This window comes from Lasiosphaeria miniovina (genome assembly GCF_030549165.1).
Source record: "Lasiosphaeria miniovina strain SMH2392-1A chromosome Unknown B0T26scaffold_7, whole genome shotgun sequence".
In the NCBI taxonomy this organism is placed as follows: Eukaryota; Fungi; Ascomycota; class Sordariomycetes; order Sordariales; family Lasiosphaeriaceae; genus Lasiosphaeria; species Lasiosphaeria miniovina.
The window spans coordinates 2,664,446-2,683,028 of NW_026848226.1; the positions used below are offsets into that span (position 1 = coordinate 2,664,446).

An 18,583-nucleotide genomic window follows, 5' to 3' on the forward strand; every position below is an offset into this window, starting at 1 on the left:
AGGCGCTTTGTACTTACACTCGCGTGCTCCCGCCTCAAGCCAAGCTCAACGTTCGCTCTCCAAGACATTGTCTTAGGAGCCTCTTCAACAGAGCCATTCCAGCCCAAAGGACCCCTCTACACCATCCATGACGAGCCGCCTCCCCGACTTTGACATCGATATCGATATCGACGGCGACAAGAACAAAGACGATAACGACGCCTTGGGTGTGACGAAAGACCTCGCACGCACGCAAACACACAAGAATCCGTGTTGTGATCGCATCCTCGCATTATTATGGCCACAATCGCCCTCCCCCGTCTGATTGCCTCGCACCGCTCTCCTCCCAACATCGGCTCTCTTTCGACGACAATCACGCTCGAGAACATTAGCCAGCAACCGACACAATGCCCCACGCCTGTCACACCCGTGCCAAATAAGCACATCCCCGTGTGTCCCCCAGGCCCCGTACCCCAGGAACAGCCCAGCACGCCGCCACCGTCGCCGGGGAAGGAAGACGAGGACCAGGCCTATCGCTCGCTGCTGTTTCCGCCGGACAACTACACTCGTCTCGAGTCGGGCAACCAGTCCCTCTACAAAATCAACGCCGCCGACGTGGTGGCAGCATTGGACCATATCTCGCGACAGCCGCTGCCCGACCCCTCGCTGGTCTTCCCCTGGTTCCATGGCCTGCATCCCCAGAACCAGATCCAGCTGGCCTTCTTCATAGCGCGAAAGCGCACTTTGAGGAGAACGCCCACGTGCCTGCGCGGCATCACGCTTGTCAAGGCCGATGGAGACGTGAGCGTCTCGCGCCTCAAGGGCGCTATCCCGCCCCATGAATTCCTGCAGCTGGGAGGTGCTGCCGCCGAGTTCCTCGAGGCTGATCCAAGGGAAGGCTTTTCCGTCCGAAACTTCCAGATCCAGGCCGCCAAGTCGGCCATGACATCGGACATCATTGTCTATGGCGACGACGACGTGACCGTGCGCAAGCTGGGCTGGGATATTGTCGCCGCCCAGCAGAGGTGGCGGGCCAAGCACGAGAAGCAGAGGTTCACGGCACCCGTCTATAACACTTTTATCTGCGTCGGCCCTTTCAGCGACTTTGAAAACCTGCATCCCGAGGTTGTCGCCGTTGACTCGGCCGGCCGGCTGACGGGCAACGTCATGGACTTTTTCCACCAGGAACGGAAGGAGATGTATGCCATGACCCAGGCCTCGGAGATATCCCACAACGTGTGGCTGGGCCCGACTCCCGACCCGGCAGCCGCTGTCGAAGAGCATGGCTGCGAAGTCCTCATAGAATGCAGCGACCTGGGGCGGCTGAATCCTAGCACCCTACAAGCCATTGCCGAGGGTTGCGGCGATGCCACCGCCCGCCAGCTTTTTGTTGACTTCCCCTCGTCCGGAAGCATTCTCCCGCCAACTTGGTCGCACACCGAGGCGGACGGCATTCTAGAAACGTGCAAGTGGATATACCATCTGGCGCACGGCACGCACCCGTCTGTTCCAGCCGATGCCCAGACTGGCAGAGATGGCCATGGTTCGATGGTAGACACGCCAGAAGGAACGCGCGAACTCAACCTGCGCCCTAGGAAAGTGCTCATCCACTGCGCCGACGGATACACCGAGTCGACGCTCCTCGCTATCGCGTACTACAGCTACAGCACGGGGCGGCCTATTCCTGACGCCTGGCTCAACTTGCATACCGAGAAGCAGCGCAACTTCTTTGCCTATCCCTCAGACGTGGCGCTGCTGACTGCCATTGCGCCTCGGCTTCTGCACGAGTCCCCGGTGCACGCCGGCGAGAGCCTCGCCGACATTACAGCGCTAGTCAGGGACGAGCCCAGGTGGTTTTCCGGCTTTGACGGCTCCTTCCCCAGCAGAGTTCTTGATTATATGTACCTCGGCAACCTCGGGCACGCCAACAACCCCGACCTGCTCCGGTCTTTAGGCATTAGCCAGATCCTCAGCGTCGGCGAGACGGCCATGTGGCGAGAGGGCGAGCTCGAAGAATGGGGGCCGGAAAACACGTGTGTCGTCCATGGGGTCCAAGATAATGGCATCGATCCTCTGACAGACGAGTTTGAAAGATGTTTGGAGTTTATCGGTGAGACTTATTTTTACATTCCAGCCACTGACCCTGTTCAACAACCAACTTTGTCTGACTCGTGCGATCCCCGTCATATCAGATCGCGGCCGGCGCAATGGTACAGCAACCCTTGTCCACTGCCGAGTGGGCGTCTCCCGCAGCGCCACCATCTGCATTGCAGAGGTTATGCGAACCCTTGACATATCATTCCCTCGGGCCTACTGTTATGTCCGCGCCCGCCGTCTCAACGTAATCATCCAGCCCCATCTCAGGTTCGCATACGAGCTTCTGAAATGGGAGGAAATGCTTGGGACGGGGGCCAGCGCCACCGGCGAAATCAAGCGCGAGCTGGAATGGGGTGAGATCGCCAGGGAGGTCGCGTTGATGAACAGGCCCTATGCGAGATGAGCATCTTTTCTCTTCTCGTCGAGCGACACACGAGTGACAGTGGGCTCTGAAAGGGGTTACCTGGCAAACGGCTCAGCTGTTCTGAACCACAAACTGACTGTGGCTCCGCGGCCATGGGACGGAAATGGAGCGTGCTGAGGCCGTTTAAGAACGGCCCCTTCTACGTCATCCATTTTCTCCAAAGATATACGCACCATCTGATTCAAGTATGCGAGTATGCCATTAGATATATCATCTGGTATATTCGCGAGCTGCTTCTCACTAAACGAGGCACACACTACCGACCACACCCGCACATACTCACGCACATACACACACCTCGATGCACACCACATCTAACAACGCAAGCATATGCTGGGAAGCATTTTGTCCATCTAACCACGGGCTTCATTATTTACGGGGAAAATATGAGCATCGAGTTATTTTTTAAGTATTTGTTTTGGGCTAGTTCATCTTTCTTGAGGGCAGACACGGCGGGAGGGACCGGGGAGTTTTACACGCCTAAGAAACCCATCGAACCCTCCCGCCCCCTCTCCTTTTTTCTCTTTCTTATCAATGAAACAAATCATGACAGAGCTTGCGGGAATTATTATTTTTTTTCTACGCGCGGGGAAGGGGTATATGCGGGAAATTTGATCTGGTTTAGTTTTTGGGACGATATCCTTTTACCTTTTTTCTGTCTCATCTTCGGTCATATATTGTTTTTTATTTCTCATCCGAACTAGCGCACGCAAGCAAGCAAGCACGCAATTGAGCGAGCGAGCCAGCAAGCCAGCAGCAAGGTTGGCATGTAGGATGAGGTTGATCAAGCATGGGAGGGAAAGGCAAACACTTTGTTTTGTTTTTTTCTATCCTTGACTGTTCGGGCAATGGGAAACGGGGCGAAGGAGGGCGTCCCGGAGTGATGCTATCTAGTTGTTGGGAGTCTTTTTTCTTTTCTTCTTCTCTGTTTCATGGTGGATTTCTCAAATGTTCTCTTCCGGATAGTTGGGCGCTCGACATTTTTTCTTGGACATTTTTTTGTTGTTGTCATATTTGGCTCATTGTTCAAAGGAGAGGGAGCGAATCAAAACGATGAGGCTTTCTCTCACCCGCATTCACGCACACACCTGCCGTCGAGATACTTCGACTTTGACGGTGTTGTTCTTGAGAACGTGATCTGTCATCGCCGTCGCTAATATAACAGAACGGACTGGTGCGAACTTTGTTGCCCTGCTTTGACTCGTTCACGATAATACCCAGCTTGCCGTCATACCTGGACAAAACGCAAAGAGCACATGTGCATGTGTCGCCCACTTTTGAGCCACATTGTCAAGCCACATACCTGCATATCCCTTCATTCATGACTTTCAGCTCTGATCCCTTCTTCCGGGCTCCCGGACTTCCGAATGCCCTCTTTTTTCTCCCTTGCTACGGCTGAGTCCCTTACGTAGTCGACTGAACAGACTCTTGAACCAGGTGTCCTTTGTCCTTTTCTTGGAAGCATGAAAGGCCTTCTTTCCTGTATTATTAGATTGGGGTTTAGACAGACAATTCAAGACCCTTCAAGCCACTGTCAACTTTGATCACGGGCCAGACGATTTAGTTCAAGAAGAAGTGGCGGGCGTGGATAGTTTTAGTGGAAAATTCGGGCTTCGGGGTTCGACCCTGTAACCAGCCTACATACTGCGCCAGACGATGTCTGGGATGCCCTTATCAAGGTTAGTCATTTCCTTCCTAGGTAGGAAGGGAAATAGCTAATCTTCGATCTATAGGAAAACAAAGAAGTCTACCAATTCCGGTACAGGACTCTCCCGCCGTGAACCAATGGAGCAGGTCTTCCAAGACGATCGCGGGGCCAGCGGGAATGCAGCTCTAAAGCTTGAGCAACTGTTAACTGCTGATAGGGTCCGTATAGACCCTACGTTGGTGATCTCTGACGAAGATGAGGAGGAACTCCCTGTACCTGCATATGTACGTAACGGTCAGAAGCGGTCCTCATCCTCATCACACCCGAAAAGGAAGAAAAGAAAGAGTCAGGGTGACGTATTACTTGAATGTATACAGGTTATCGCGTCAACCTTCGCGCAAGAGCCTATTGCTGGCGAGTGGCTTGAAAAGGCGATGAAAATATTCAACGAAGACTGGTATGCCCTGCTTTCTCCGGAGGTGGCCGAAAAAAGCTCAACAACAGTGGGAGGATTCGGAAATGAAGGCCATGCGCTTTTGTTTAGTAAAGAAGGAAGCCCGGGAGGCATATTTTGTTAATCTGGGCTATGTTTCTAAGGGCATCGAGGACGTAGATGTTGAATAAATATTTACAATGGAGGGCGGAATGACTGCACTCCGCTGGGCAATTCAAAAGGAGCGAAAGGAAGATGTAAAATTGCTGCTCTCAGCTGGCGCGGATCCCATGGCACGCACCCGGCGTGGGGAAGCCGCTCTGGTCCTGGCGGTGAAGCTACGCAGCTTATTCTCGTTTCAGCAAATCATCACAAGCTCGAGGGTTGGCCTAGGGGCGCGAGATAATAGCGGCAGGACCATACTGTTTTGGTGTGCGATGGTGGCCGACGATGTCGCCATAGCCATTGCCATGTGGCTTGTCTTGCAGATAGACACCGACCCAAACGCGAGACCGGTCAGGCCGGACTGTGTTGATGCAAGCGGTCCGATCCGGGAACCCCACGTTAGTTAATGTTATCCTTGGTTCGGAAATGATCGAGCTCGATCTCGTCTGCCGCGACTCGACACCGTTGAGGCCCGCGGTCGAAATCTGCTGTTTCCAAAAACTGTCGACCGCTCTGGGAAATCACTCGGCTTCTTCTCACGGGAAAGGTCGATCCTTGCGCCTCTGGCAGGTTGCTGTTGCCGCTTGGCCTAGCTAGGAAATACGGGCTATGTGACATGGTTATCTTGATGGAGCAGTTCGATGCGTCGAAACCGCCGTCTTGGAAGGAAGTTATCAAGGTTCCACAGTGGACAGGCGTGAGGGCCTCGTCCTCTCCCTTTTATTAGTGGTATGTATGATGAGAGGATTTGTTTTGGCTGTCAAAATTTTCTGCTTAGATTATAGCCTGCCTACCTTGTAAAGGGTATTGTACAATTAGTAAAATCTCGTAAATGCTCCTATTAAGATGGATTCAAGATAAGCTCTGAATATAGCTCAGTTGGGGTCGGGAGTCAGTCTGAAGGGAATCAGAAGAACAGCCGAATAGCTAAGGAAGCAATGCTTGGAAATAATCTATTGCATAGACTATTTATATTTTGTTTCGTAAAAGTGTAACTAGAATAAAATCATTTTCATTTCGCTAGCTACTTGGGTTTAGCTAGTCGTGAAACTGTGGTCAGTGAGGGCGCGAAGAATTCAAATTGATCAGATGAGGTACATTGATATTGAGGAATGAGCGAGTGCGTAGTAACATACAACCATAGTATCTCTCATAAGCACTATAAGTCTGTCCTTGTGTCTGATGAGTTACATAGACTAGCCTTCTTCGAATCAAAAGTCTGAAAGCCGATTTGGGCTCAATATGCGTGTTCGTTGGTAGCCACCACAACCCCTAACAAGCGCACATTCATCCTACCAGAAACTGAGATGCTTGGGAGGGGCATTTGATATTTCGGAATAGTAGTAGAACGAAGAACGCGATATTCTACCGGACACTTTTTTAGTTATTGTGATAACAGATGAGGGCGGCGATTTGAAGCATCTGCGAGAAATCGCCTCGCGGACGCATTGTTGATGATCTCCGCCGTCGCATACCAGCTCACTTCATCAAAGGTATTAATGAAAACAAGCTGGTTAAAACCAACTCGTCGCAAAGTTTCAGACGTTCCGAGTTGGGCAGGAGGGTCTCGACGACCTTTTTGTCTGCGGTCCATCCCGCAGCATGGATGGCCTTCTCGGCGACATGGTGAAGGGGCCCCCTTGGATCGGCTCCCCGGTGGGGCGTACCGAAGAAGACGATGCCGATAGTAGACGAGGATATGCTGCCGAGGTGCGCGTTGGACGGACTGGTACATTTTACTTCGGCCTATCGCAAGGCTTCTTTGGCGATGATTCCGCCCAGGCCATGAGCAACGAAGAGCAGCGGCCTATGGGTTGCCCCCTCCTGCTCGCGGGCATCGCCTAGACAACAGAGTAGCTCCCAGGCAAACCCATAGACGGTATTATGATCCCTTGACCCTTCGGACCTGTGGCGCACGGAGGCGTTGTATCCGAATGTCAGGACACGGGCCCTGTTAACAGTCTCGGGAAGCAGATCTCGAGGCTAGTAGACTTCTTTGTTTCTGCTGGAATTCCCGTCTTGTTTTGTAGGTTGTCTGAATGGGTTGAGCTTTCGGAATTTGGAGGGGCGTTTAACGGTTTCGAGATCCCCGGAGCGAGACCGAGGATCGTCATTGCTTCGCTTGTGCGTCCATATTCGCTCCGGGTGGCCATTAAATCCGTGCACGAAGACAATGCTACTGTAAAACACTCAGCGCCGGTGGATACGTAACCTGGAAATATCGAGGCAAAGAATCTTGCATTGTTTTCGGCAATAAGATACTTACTCTACCACGGGTTTGTCTGACTTGTGGACTGTCGTTAGGCCCATTCGCTCGATCGTCGATAGCGGTGACGGCTGCTTGGACCAGGCAATTCCATTCTCTGGTGCGCGACCGACGGCAAGTACCTTGGGTAGTGATGTAGCTCATGGACAAGCAAAGTGTCAATCCTCGATGAACCCAGATGGCTCCAGCGACGAGTGACGCGAGCCTCGTTCGGCCCAGGTGTTGAACCGGAGCCTGGACGCCTTATACAGCTGCACAGCCACCCACTCACTGCCCAGCGGCCTTCTGCCCAGCTGTCTGAGAGCACACCTGCACAGCTACATTGGGTGTAGCCCGGGGGTTTTAAGAACGCACGCAACGGACAAGCTCCAGATGTTCCCGAAAAAGAAAAATAGTGTATTTTCTTACACGATCTTTTTGTCTTTGGCCGTGGAAGGAGCCATTGGGCACTTCGCTGACAATATGCAGGCGGGTGGCTCTTTCCACGGCCAAATGGCCTGGCCTCACCGCCACGTCTTGAATCATGATATATGATACACCCTCTGTAAGCTCTTGAGTCGGACCTGAACAACACAACCGCGGGCAGGCAGATGCATCCAGGAATCCGTTGCAAGATTTTTTCCTGTGGGGGGGGGGGGGGGGGTTTCTTGGACTGCTGCAAAGCCACAATGGGACGCAATTCAGCTGTTATTCGCCCAAGTACGTCGTTATATTGCATGGAACCGATTTGAGACGAAGGAAATTCATCCTTCCTTCAAAAAGCAAAAAACATCAATCGTCACCCTTGATCAAGCCAGGCAGTTTTACCATCGGAATGTTTGTGGAAGTAACGTCCACTCCCAGAGTCCCGCTCCCAATAGCTCTATTCCTTGAACCGTTGCCTGGAGGACTCGTGGGAGGATCCTTGCGGTAATGAGGCCTTTCGTTTCTGGGCACTGTTGCCGCCACCACCGCCGCAATCGCCGTCATTCCCGGGTGGCAGCGACCTCGGCGAGGTAGAGTGGGAGCTTGACTCTTTGCCATGGTTGGGTTGATATTCTGGTCTAGACGACGCCGGGGGCGTGGGCTGATAGGGCTGCTCGACCATCTCGTAGTCGGCTTCATTTTCGTCTTCATCTCCGTACGTATTTGTCGCAACCAGCGGCTCCATGTCTGAAACGAGCAGGGGAGGCTCGTCGGAGATGGGTCCGAGGGCACTGCGACGCTGCTTCCCGTGCTCCTTTAATTGATCCTTTAGGGCATACGACTGCTCCCTTACGTGTTGCTGTTCGTTCCTGAGCTGTCTTCGGCCGTCTTTATGTCCCTGGTGAGTATTCTTCACGTTTGTCGATGCGTACTGATACTGGTGGTATTTGATGGTCCCGTCCTCCGACGGGACGGCATAGTGCGTGTAGAAGTTGAGACTAGTGCCGTCTGTGGTAAAAGTCCTGACTTCTGCATGGGCCAGGGGTCAGATTTCCCGATGACTGACAGGGCTGATTCCTGGTGTAGACAAGAGCCGCCCCGTTATAACCACTCCGTAGCATCGCTTCTTTCATACTTCCATCGGAACCCTTCCATTCCCCAGCCAAATGTGGTAGCAGTTTTACGGGATCTTGCATGCCGTTCGTGGATTTCCTTGAGATTGGTGGGCGGCTTGGAGTATCGCGGTTCAAGGATGCCATTCTTATAGACCTGAATAGCGAAGCCAGACGACGTTGTCGAGGCGGTCTTCGTTGCTATCGACTCACTCGTGGATTCTGGCGGAGCAGACGCCGACGCCTTATTGGGTCCCTTCTTCTTCCCCATCTTGTCGAACAGGGCCAAGTTTTTCCGTGTCAACCGCGCCCGCTTGATCTGACGTCCGTTGTCTTCGCGGTCACCATCGCTGCCGATCTGCCGTTCCCGCAACTGCGTGGCTGGAGAGACCTGCCTTGGCCCGTTGAGCTTGAGGTCAGGGGATGAGGTGTACAGTACTTTCTCGTCCTCAGCTCCAGGCCGTTGCGTGTCCGTCCCAGTCAGTCGGTCGACCACGGAAGACGCGCCGCGCTGCCTTTTCTTGTACACGGGTGTGTCTCGTGCAATATCTCCTTGCTCTGGAGGCTGTTCTCTGAAGCTCAGTCCTGTACTCAGGGAGTTTCCAAGCTTTCCTTCCGAGGCGTTGGATAGCTTTCGATGAAACTGGCGCGTCTGCGCCTTGGAAACGCCGCCGTTCATGGCGGTGGTGCGTGAAGGAGGGATTTGTATGTACGCATACTTGGGTCAGGTTGGCCGACAAGAATGGGCCGCTGCCCGGCGCGAGGTTACAAAAAGGTTTGCTCTGGTCCAAGGACCATTCATTTGCCAACGAGCGTGATTGGCACGTAAGGAATGATTTGGTCGCCTTGTCTTGGTGCCCTGTATTTTCCAGCCGCCTTCCATAAACTCATAGGCCAAAGAGCAGCCCGCGTCTCAACTGAGGTGCATAACATGGAAGGTTATACAGTGAAGGCCCTGCGCCAGCGAGTGCATTGCTGGTGTTGCATGTATATTGTACGGTCTGTACTAGCTCAAGCGCGTTTGTACTCACTTGGCGTCTGGGGCTTCCCGCCTCGTTCCTTCATTGGGAAAACCAAGCATATGTCTGTACATATGCACGGGCCACATTTGCAGCCCCGTACGTAATACCTACGAATACCTTACATACGTGCTGGCGATGATTCCCGCTGAGACCCTGTCGGCGTTGAAGAGATTATGAGTATTTATCCAACTGAATACCTAAACAGTCAGCACGGACATGATGAGATGAATCTCAAATCGAGAATGATGAGAAAATATTTAGTATGGGCTTATGTTTATTTGAGACAGCGGTGTGTGGTCTGTCAAAATTTGCACGCCAGATCGCACGCCATTAGCCGGCTATTCTCATTCAGGCTCTCCACATCATCGTTAAAAGTTTAGACAACATGGAAAGTAAAGCAACTCGAGCAGATCAACATCTATCCTAAGCCGGCGGAATCGTACCCGGCTGAGTCTCCGTTGCCAGTTGTTAAAGAGGCAGCCCAGTGAGAGCGAGGTGGGTTTCGAAAACCGACCAATGGGGTGCCAGGGCTAGTGGTGGAGGAGTTCCAGAGGTGAGACGGGGAAGCCGCGAGCGAATCACGCACTATTTTCCAGCCAGCACGCTCGACTTTCGCAGCTGCGATCACCCTCTGGACTTACCTCAGTCGGCTCCAGGTCCGAGTAATGGTACCGTCCGTGAGTATATAGGAAAGGCGTTCGATCCCGGTAGATGTGCACAGTAGTCTCTCCGAAGTCTGTTTCCCCCCCAATTACTAGAGGCAGTCACTGCTTCATTCTTGGTCCCGGGCATGGACACATCAACACAATGAGCGGCCTTGGATTTCATCCCCGAGCCTCACCGGAAGTCGCAGCTACAACACCCCACCCGCCCTGAAGCATGGCACGTTGCACGGCAAACAGAGTTCCCAAATCCGGCTTGCCCCGTTCCTCGGAGCAATGGACACCTCGAAAAGGGGTGAGCCTAGAAGAAAAGCCGAAAAAGATGCAGCGACCCCAGATACGCAAACGGTTCACGAGACCGATACACAAACGGTTCACGAGAAGAACGGGCCAAGGGATGGCGTACTGGTACATCTGCCGTTGTGACGAGAGCCATGGATCCAGAGGCTCTAGCCGAATCAGAGAGATGCGGAGAGACACTGGCCGGGAGGAGTGTCGACACACGACGCTCGCCCAATCCTCGGACGACGCCCACCAACTCCTGATCACGACCAGACATCTGCCTGATTTCCTACTCCACCGGTCTCGGTGTGCCCTGGTCGACCCAGCAAGGAAGCGGCAGAGACAGCCAAACCTGGCCATTCCGCTGGTGTGGGGTGGTATCTCGAGGCAAAAAGGCAACCAGAGCAAGGTATGGGCGAGACGCTCGCGACTCTGGCACATCTTGGCCCCCAGTCAGAGTCTGACATGAGGGGAAGAGGCCGTTCCCGTTGCCTTTGACGCCTGTCTATCCCATAGAGACGGGGAGAGATAGGAAGGGGGTGGGGCCCCCTCTCCTACAGATTCCACGCCGGTCAAGTGCCGCACTGTCGAGGAATAGCTCATACTGCAGCAGCACAGTGCAATATAGTACTCCCTGCCGCACGACTGGCGAGTCAGAGGGACCAGTCCTTGGCTGCCGTGGGCAATGTTCAGCAGAGAGATGTTCTAGGGCATGGAATCTGGAGTCGCGAACGCTTAGTAACCGACAAGGCAGCAAGACTAACCCGCAGGTTCCCCACCAATGCCTATAGCATCCTGAAACATCAGAGGCTGCTTCGGACCATTGCGGACGACAGGCAGGGCTCCACGGGCCCTTCTTGCGGATCGGGAACGATATACAAATCTGCACGCGGGCGGCCGCTCGCCTGGCAGACTTCTTGGTTTACGACCCGGCCAAGTCAGGTCACCGATAGCTCCGGTATGTCGCTGAGGGGCCAACCCCGAGGCGTCAGCATGGGGCGCGCAAGGTCCCACGCCCGCCGCACCGAGGCTGAAATAGCGAGAAACGGCGACGGAGGGGGGTAGCGGTTTGGTCTGAGGTCGAGCGTGGAAGTAGACTAGGCGGTTCTTCACAAAGCCAGAGTCTAGTCAAGGGGGAGTCTTGGCGTGTCGTCAAGCCTAACGGCGATGCCGAGGTCGAGGGCTGTATCCGTGATTTTGGTCTCGATGTGGCGCCAGCCTCGTCCGCCGTTGGCTTGTCCTATCCTCCCATGCCCGCCGACGACTTGCTAATCGCCGACTTGGGTTATCCAACTCGGGAAGGGCGGCAAAGCACCGAGTGCTGAAATGCCAAACCATGGCACCGAAAGGCTTCCATTGCTGCAGACAAAGACGCGCGCCGCATGTGACTGAGGTTGGATTCGGTTAGCAAAGCTTGCTTGGTCAGGGTATCCATTTCAGTGAGTACCTTACCTACCCTACATTTTCCGTGTGTATACAGACTAAAGGAGCAACGTTGTCAAGGTGGTGAGGGGTAAGTCAGGTTCCGGGGACGGATGGTGTGGGGGGCGGCCTCACTTAATGCTCTTACGAACAGGCCCCTGCTTAGCTGAGGGCAATAAGGGGCGGGTGCATCCTGTGGGCATATATTTGCGGCTGTGAGGAACCACGCAGAAAACGCCTCTTCGAGAAGCCTTGTTTGGGCCTTATGTCATGCCTGCCAAAGTGCGGCCACGGCACGGAAATTCTCCTCTTGGTCAGAATTGCATGGGGATGATGCAAACCGTTGACGGAAACAGCCAATGGCGCAGAAAGAGGCCCAGTTCCATAGCCTTGCGGCATTGTGGCCTTACGACCTTACGGCCTCGCGAAGTCGCGACCGAAGCGACACAAAGCGATGCGATGCGATGAGATGAGATGAGATGCGATGCGATGCGATGCGACTTCAGCCTTTTGGACTTGATCCTCTGCACATGCGGCTGACAGTCCAGCCTTGAGGATTGCGTGGACTTCACACCACTAAATGAAACTCGGGGACTGCCTTGCTTTCCGGCGCGCGCCAGACGAAGAAGGAAAAAACGCCTTCCAAATTTACACGGAGAGAATGGTGGCTGTGAAAGGGGAGGCGACTTACTCCGGACGTACAGTTCAGAAACTTTGAGCTGACGAGGTTGTCTTTGCCATTGCCATTGCCATTGCCAAAATTGCAGGACCGCACATACAGCGTACGACATCGGGAAGACAATCCGGAAGAAGACGGTTAGACAAAAATGTCCAATCCAACCGCCCGTAGCGTCATGCTATCACCCTTCGTACCTTCCATACCAGTTGGGCGGGCATTGGAAGGCTGAGGGTTCAGGGTCCCATTGAAGGTTGAAGTGGACGAAAGGCTGAAGGAATTGGGTATCCACAATAGGTGTTGCACGAGCCACGGGGCGGTGCAACGTCCTGACGTTGGGAGGGCGCCGGCCAAGGACTTGCTTAGCAAAGAAGCGGGCAGTGGAAGGGTACGGATAGAGCACCCGTCGGCTCTAACTAACAGCCTGCTAGCAACGGGCCGGCGGTCTACGTTAGCCAACGGGAACGCAGCGCCCCTGCCCACCCTGGCCGGCGATTGTTTGGCCACTCACCACTCACCACTCATCTGTCCACCTGCCCATGGCTGGCGAAGTCGGGTGGTGACCTCACAGGCTCACGCAAAACGCCTAGCGGCCCCGACCAGCGCTTATTTCGATTTTCGATTCTCACCACAAGCGCACGGGCAACGACAGGCCCATCTCCCGCCGTCGCTTCAGCCTCTTGTCTTGGAGGAACGAACCACGGCCCAACATCTAAACCTTAAGCGGCGTCTCGCCCTTTTTTTTGTTTTTTTGTATCATGACCATACCCATACTACATGTTCCCTGACAATGCAACCAAAGTTTAACCAGTACATTCCTACTGTGTCCATGCCGCCGCGATGGCCTGGGTAGTGGACACCCGGGGGCCTTCGTACGTCAACTAACTCCCGTTACTTTGACACTCACTTATTCCACTCCATTAATCCCTATGTCCAGTCCCAGTTCCATTCCCCATCTCCAGTCCCAGTTCCATTCCCAGTCCCAATCCTGCTCGCCGTCTACTCCGCCCGGTTCTTCAATATTCCTCTGGACCTCCCAGTCTGACCTCGATCCCAGAGTTCAAGTCTGTGACGCAATGTCTTCTTGGACCGGGACTACCTATAGGTGGACCATGGTGGACCATGTCCTGAACCTGGACTTGGACCTCTTTGGGCTACCTGCTTCGCCGGCGTAGATCACCAGAACTAATGCGCGTCGGCGGTGCTGATCGCGACAGCTAGTGCCGACAGGGCCATGCCAGGCATCAAGATAATGCAAAGAGCCAGTTCCAGATCTAGTGTTCTGGACTGTACGATACATACTGTACTACGCGTGTGCTGTGTAGATGGGCGAATGGGCAACAAGCGTTGCGCATTTCGGTCAGCCTATTGGTTTTGGTTCATTCTGCTCTGCAAGCCTGCCAGCCTGCCAGCCTGCCAGCCTGCCAGTCTGCCAGTCTGCCACTATGGCGGCCGCGTTTCCACTTCTGCGGGTTGCTGCTGGCTTCGAAGCAGTACCGTCAATGCTTGATGGCGGGTGATTCATCTCTCTCTTCGGCGTCTTGGTCTATTAGGTGGAGCCACACCTGTCTCGTGTGTCCCACAAGTTCAAGTCGGCCTGCTTGGGTTGCTGGTGTGGCCATGCTGTTGCTGCTTAGGTTGTCCTGTCTTGGGAAGTTGAGGAGTGCTTCGTGGCCCGGCCCATTCATTGCCCACACACCGTGCTCGGCCACACCCTCCTTTCCTCACCTTGACAAATGCCTGCCCAGATGCCTCCCACCTACCTACCCTACCCAAGCTCTCTTTTGTTCTTCCCCGTGACAAACCATGTAGCCTCATCCAAGGCCGTGCCTGGCCCCCGACCTACTTCCTTTTAAGCAAGCGTCGCCCGGCTCGCTCGAGCTACTGCCCCCGTCTCATTCATCATTCGCTCCCCACACTGCAGTCATTACTTGCATCCGCAGCAACTAGCCCGTCTCCGTCTGGCCTGTCAGCCTTATAACCCCTTTGCCTCCCGGTATAACATCATACTTGGGCCTTCATCTGTCCACCACTGTCCCATCTTACCCCCAACCCTTCAAGCACCAGACAGAGAGCCACACGTCCGCATGCCGAGCCACGGCCACCGAGTCTTTATCGAAACCACCCGTACCAGCAGTCCCGACTTTATACTGCGCACAAAAAGCCCTCGCCTCCATCGCCGTTCCACGAGTGACGAGCGCGTCTACATAGTCCAAGACGACGTGGACACCGTCCCCATGGCCACCATGCATACCTCACGGGATGCCCTCTACCGCGAGAACCACCTTCTCAAGGCAGAGCTCCGCGATAAGGAGGGAGACCTCAAGCAGCACCGCATCTGGGTCCAGCAGCTGCAGCGCCAGAACAACGAGCTCCGGCGGTCCCTCGACAGCACCGCAGATGTCGACACCAAAGTGCGCGAGCTCCGGAGGAAGAACAGTAAGCTGGAGAACGAGAACAGCAGCCTCAAGATCCGCGTCCGCGAGCTCACCCGCCAGCTCAAGGACGCAGTCGACGGCCGGGTCAGCATCCTCAAGGCCCGCATCGAGTCCCTCACCAAGGAAGTCGGTGACTGGCGCCACCGTTACGATGATCTCGACCGCCGCTACGAAGACCTGGACCGCCGCTACCAGCTGCTAGGCCGGAACCTCGACGTGCACGCCGAGTCCAACCGCCGCCTGACGGCCGAGAACGAGCTCCTCTCACGCCAGCTCGAGATCGAGGCACGCATACGCCGTCGGCGCGGCTAGTAAAGCGTCTAGCCTGGCGGCCTGTCTGTCTAGCGCCGGAATATGTTTATCACCATCATTTGTCTTCGACTTTGCCCCGTTTCTTCTTCGAAAGGGAATGGGAGTTCAGGGGTCTTTTTTTTTTTTTTTTTTTTTTTTCCCTGCAGGCGCCATTAATTCAGGGGTTTTCATGGCGGCATGTGGGAAGGAACCAGTGTGCGGATGACCAAGAGGTATGGCAACGCGCCCACCAGTCCATTGCCCCCTTCGTCAGCTTACGGGTTTGTCTCTAGAGATTGCTCCCTATCGGAAACAATGTTTCAGGCTTCTTTGTTTGCCGCAGCAATACCGCACTTTGGGGTTAGGGGGGTTTCTTCTTCTCGCTCTTGGCACCCGCTGGCTTGTAGTTTATTGTTACCTAGGCTTCCGGAGGTGGACTTGCATACCCGCTTTTTTTGTGTTTCGATGTTTTAATCATTTCTATTCGTGTACAATCTATCTAGGGGAACGGAATACTTTTAGAATAAAGTGGTCGCTTTGTGCTACACGGTAGGTTATCTGGGTCTTTGGGATGGGGTTACTAGGGAGGGGCTTATTCCATCGGGGCGGAGACTTGTAATAGTCTTGTGTTTTTTTGTTTTTATTCAATCCATGTTTGCTATCTCTCTCTACTGCACTACATACCTACTTCCCGTCTGTCTACAAAAACCAGGAGGCGAAAAAAAAAAACCTGGCTGCGATGCTGGATGGCAATGCCAGAAAATGGCGTCTAGGATACCTAGGTACGTTCAGGCAAGATTTTCGCACCAATGTGCGCTGCGTATATGTGCGTGCGTATACTACATAAAAACAGTCCGAGGGAGGCGTGTGAGTGCGAGAGTCACGTCCGTCGGACTGTCGATTGCGGCGCAGAGTAGCGTACGGATTGTTAACAGGTCCGTCCGGAGGTACGTACTGTACGATGCGATGCGTGTCGCACAGTGCGTGTGCGCCATGCGGTATGTATGCCGTGGCTGGAAATAGGTAGGTACTTAGTATGGAGTGTTGCCTCCCACCCTTCTCTTCTTTTTTCCCTATTGATACTGGTAGCCAGTCATGTGCCAGGGGTGTCGGGTTTCTGAGACGTGGTTTACGGAAAGTATGTACCTAGCTTAGGTGCTACTACTGCCTTGTTTGTCTAGACTTGCATTGTTTCTGATCAACTGCCATTGGCTTGCTGTAGGGCGCAGTTAGCTAGTGAGAACTTCTTGCTCTCTGTTTAGACGCACTCTTTGGGAACATGTCCCACCCTTTGGCCTTTCTTGCTTCCGCCTGGCGTTTATACTCCTGAGCTTGGATAGAGTGAGTATTGTGTGTTTGTGTGTGTGTCCAGCACAGACGACGCAGTGGGCCTTTGCTTCGGGTTAGGTACCAGCATGAGGCGGAGAAGATCCCTCAGCTGCTCCAGCATCTCTACCTTTTGGGTCTCCGTTTCGAAAGGTAAGATTGCTTGCAGCTCTTCTATCTCTTCGCTGAAGAATCTGGCAGACTCAACGGCATCTTGGAGCGAGTAGCCCTTCACCTCCCCAGGTGCCGGAATATTCCAGTCAGGGAAGAGCCGCTTGACCTTGGCCATTGACCAGGACTCGTTGATGAGAGGACGAGGACTGTCCGACACGCCCAGGACGCAGGATTAATCCAGCAAAGTAACATGGCGCCAACTACCCAGACTTGTGCTAGCTCAGTGCAGGCCTGGCCTAGAAATACTTCAGGGGCGCGCATGGCAAATGGTTGGACATTGATACGATCGCCGGACGCAAAAGCTGCAATGTTAGTATTAGGGATAAAACATCTGTCATATGTACCTCGAGGTTTACTTACCAAGCCCCAAGTCTCCCACTATTGCAATAACACGGCCACTTTTGGGTGTGGAAAGTAGGATATTAGCGGGTTTATAGCCTAGATTACTTAGCGGACGCCAAACTTTCCTGGTTGCATTTACAGACTCGGTACTATACCTGTATTTACGTATTGTTGGTGGTCTAGAATCTCACAACTGGTCAACGCTGACCTGAGGACCTCATCGATGAGAACGTAGGTTTTTGCGCCAGGTTGGTATTTCGCCTGTGCAAGAGTGGTGTCCAGCCATTCCAAGGCGATGGTGCTATTGTCGATTACGTCGTACAGTTGCCGGAAGCATGCGGCTGAAGAAACACCAGGAAGGCCATAGGTCCGACATCCACGGTCCAGGTTCTCCTTAGCGATTTCGTCGTTAGGCGAAGCTGCTTTGACGATAGCCCTAGAAGGCCAGGTTAGCCTGAGAACTTGGAGACATATAGTGCAGCCAAACGTACCAATTGCGGAGTTTTTTTGTGTTCTGGTGTAGGCTTTAAAGATGGTGGATGCGTGCGTCCTATCATCACCTTTTACGCCCTCCAAGATGCGGTAGTCCCAACGAGTGCCTTGGAGAACGTGCCCTGGAGCCAGAGACAACATGGTTCTTGGCAAGAAAGTTTTCGCGGTAGAGATATTTGAGCGAGCGAGTAGGGACATGGTGTTGCGTCCGATGCAAATGGATTAGATAAAGCACGAGCGCGCGAGCATTTATCACGTCTGATACATCGAAGCAAATTGCTAGTGGTTAATAATCCCACCCCAGAAGAGGCTATGTTTTGAGACCCGAATCACTGCAAGGAGAGACTGGAAACAATGGCGCAAAGACGATTGCATTTTGCAAGTCTCAACCGCGGCGGCAAGATGACCCAGAGGTCGGCTTGAGCCTTGCTCGTCCCAATCTTAAACCTCGCAGGCTTCTCAGTGCGACCTTTTGGCATGTCGTTTGGAAGCACTGTGCTCTGACAAACGTCGATGAGGTGTGGCTTCGTGTGGCTTAGCGTGGCTGCTTCGTTTTACACCATTCCACGGTAAAATACGGATAGTTTGCTCAGTACATGCACTACTTACAAAACCCTGTAAGATTCCCTGTCTATGGCTTCTTTTGCTATCGACTTCAAGGGTATAAGACGAGGTTTACAAGGTCTTTATAATACTCTAATACATAATTTAAGGATTAAAACGAAGTGGCCTTGAAAAGTTACGAGCTTGGCCCCTTGTCAAGTAGCTGCGGTAAGGTATTTACGGTGGAATGGCGTACGTACAGTGATTATGTAAGTGCCTGGGCCACTGCTAGTGGCATTGTTGCAAAGACCCGAAAGGGAAAACCGCCCAGCAAACCTGCTGAACGGGTGAAAGAGAACAAAATTGAGAGATTTTCTGCTAATT

General features: G+C 53.5%; 5 protein-coding genes across 5 annotated transcripts; 3 read left to right on the forward strand and 2 right to left on the reverse strand.

Moving 5' to 3' along the window:
- Positions 1-276: 276 nt before the first annotated feature.
- On the forward strand, positions 277-2,479 carry B0T26DRAFT_756143 (uncharacterized protein; the record flags this gene model as incomplete). Its single annotated transcript, XM_060446052.1, has 2 exons — positions 277-2,089; positions 2,172-2,479. 2 exons carry the CDS (start codon positions 277-279, stop codon positions 2,477-2,479), a joined length of 2,121 nt encoding a protein of 706 aa, XP_060291761.1.
- Positions 2,480-7,874: 5,395 nt separating this feature from the next.
- On the reverse strand, positions 7,875-9,208 carry B0T26DRAFT_756145 (uncharacterized protein; the record flags this gene model as incomplete). The annotated part of the gene is made up of 2 exons (XM_060446053.1): positions 7,875-8,446; positions 8,743-9,208. The coding sequence occupies 2 exons, from the start codon at positions 9,206-9,208 to the stop codon at positions 7,875-7,877; spliced, it is 1,038 nt and encodes a 345-aa protein (XP_060291762.1).
- Positions 9,209-10,610: 1,402 nt separating this feature from the next.
- On the forward strand, positions 10,611-11,820 carry B0T26DRAFT_680322 (uncharacterized protein; the record flags this gene model as incomplete). Its single annotated transcript, XM_060440479.1, has 3 exons — positions 10,611-10,904; positions 11,153-11,453; positions 11,624-11,820. The coding sequence occupies 3 exons, from the start codon at positions 10,611-10,613 to the stop codon at positions 11,818-11,820; spliced, it is 792 nt and encodes a 263-aa protein (XP_060291763.1).
- Positions 11,821-14,536: 2,716 nt separating this feature from the next.
- B0T26DRAFT_466761 (uncharacterized protein) lies at positions 14,537-15,658 on the forward strand. Its single transcript, XM_060435182.1, has one exon. It carries the CDS (start codon positions 14,681-14,683, stop codon positions 15,341-15,343), a length of 663 nt encoding a protein of 220 aa, XP_060291764.1. The 5' UTR covers positions 14,537-14,680; the 3' UTR covers positions 15,344-15,658.
- An 862-nt stretch (positions 15,659-16,520) lies between these two features.
- Positions 16,521-17,854, reverse strand: B0T26DRAFT_680324 (uncharacterized protein; the record flags this gene model as incomplete). Its single annotated transcript, XM_060440480.1, has 7 exons — positions 16,521-16,538; positions 16,591-16,653; positions 16,734-16,968; positions 17,013-17,124; positions 17,183-17,220; positions 17,373-17,625; positions 17,656-17,854. 7 exons carry the CDS (start codon positions 17,852-17,854, stop codon positions 16,521-16,523), a joined length of 918 nt encoding a protein of 305 aa, XP_060291765.1.
- Positions 17,855-18,583: the final 729 nt, after the last annotated feature.